The following is a 1640-nucleotide window of genomic DNA, read 5'->3' as shown; positions in this document are numbered from 1 at the left end:
GCTACCCAGCTCCCAAGCCCCCCTCGGGCCTGCAGGCAGCTGACATCTACGTGCAGACCAAGAGCAAGCTCCGCCACGTGGAGACTGAGACCTTCAGGAAGGAGGTAGCGAGCCCTGGCCAGAGGGGAGGTGGCCTGGTTCCTGGGTGTGGACAGTGCCCCTGACCCCTAGCTTCTGGCAGCTCCATGGGTGCAGGAAGTTAGACAAAGCCTCCGCCTGAGTGGGGAGTTGTAGTTCAAGGAATGAAGACCCAGATAGCCATGCCATGGCAGAGCTGGGTCTGTGCCACCTCTCATGGGTGGCAGGGTTGTCGGAAGTTGACAGCATGTGTATAGACTGTCCTCCTGCAGACAGACACGTGCCTGCCAGAAGCCCTGGGCTCCAGCAAATGGCACCAAGGGGAGGAGAAGGAAGCTAAGAGGACACTAGCAGACTGTGCACCTGTGGTAGAGGGGGCTGAGAATGGCTTGGGCCTGGGGCTTGAGCGCCCAGGGGTGGAGGAGCCATTTCTGAGGTGGGCAGAGCTGACCTATGAGAAGGGGGACAACCCTTGTGGCACAAGTAACACTACTGTAGGGTGATCAGCCAGCAGCTCCCGAGGCCTTGGGGTGGCAGACAGGTTGAAGTCAGGTCAGGGCAGGTTTGGGAATCCTAGGCAGCCCTGGAGCACTGGCTGGGGGTCAGCTGAGGCCATGGGTGGCCAGGTGTGCAATTGCAGCTGCCAGCTAGGGTCCTGCTGCAGTGCAGACCTTGTAATTCTCTCCCTAGAACAAGGCAGGCCGCTGCAGGGCGGGGTTGGTGATATTTGCACAGGTGACCTGGACCACAGTACCATAGGGTGGGGGAGGCAAAGGCGGGAACTGAGGTGCCAGCTGCTCCAGGACGTCACCCTCTCCTTCCGTCTTTGGAGGAGGCAGAGGGGGCTTCCTGGGCACAGCTCAGTTTCCCAGGCTTTAGCATGTGGCCAGACCCACAGCCAGGGTACAGGCGGCCTGGCCAATACCAACTCCTTGCGGGTGAGCCCAGGCCTGAGTTGCCCAGCCCTCCTTCCCCTCCGTGGTGCATGTGTACCTGCGTGCGTGCAGAGCGGCAGGATCCCGGCCTCTCCACAAAGGGCCCATTGTGCACCACTGCACCGCCAGCGCAGTGCTGGGACTGTGGAAGGGAGCGGGGTCCTGGCCACCGCAACTCCTGGGCTGCAGGGGGCCACTGTCCCAGAAAACGAATACAGCGTGTCGCGTTTCCTGCAACGTGAGCCTGGCCAGGCCGGGTGCGGAGGGTCCGAGGCCATCAAGGGGCCGCACAGGCTGTGGGGTGGGCAGGACAACCCCCGCCTGGTCACTCGGCCTTTGGCCTCACCAACTCGTTCCCTATGCCGGTGCTGGGCTGGGGGAAGGCAGCGACGACGGGGCGGGACGCAGTGCTGTCACCCGAGCCAGCCTGGCCACCCTGAAACTCGAGGCTTGGGCGCGGGGGTTGGTGTCGCTTACGGGGATGGCCGGATGGCGATGGTTTCCAGATGCAGGAGGGGAAGGGTAGGGGCGCGACCCGGAAGCGGCCGAATATTAGAGGCTGCACAGGGCGGTCAGGCGCTGGCCTCCAGCGCAGCGGGGGAGGGGGTGAATGAAGGTGGGGGGTCC

General features: G+C 63.5%; 1 protein-coding gene across 1 annotated transcript in view; it reads left to right on the top strand.

The window, feature by feature from the left end:
* The window catches only part of Espn (espin), a gene marked incomplete at its 5' end in the record, with an annotated part of 27685 nt that overhangs the window by 14435 nt on the left and 11610 nt on the right, over window positions 1-1640 (top strand). The window contains 1 exon segment of the mRNA XM_033767398.1: window positions 6-161. Coding sequence (XP_033623289.1) covers window positions 6-161 — 156 coding nt within the window.

Source organism: Fukomys damarensis, unplaced genomic scaffold, assembly GCF_012274545.1.
Source record: "Fukomys damarensis isolate Sample0158 unplaced genomic scaffold, DMR_v1.0_HiC HiC_scaffold_23, whole genome shotgun sequence".
Lineage (NCBI taxonomy): Eukaryota > Metazoa > Chordata > Mammalia > Rodentia > Bathyergidae > Fukomys > Fukomys damarensis.
This window is presented reverse-complemented; position numbering and strand designations above follow the sequence as displayed.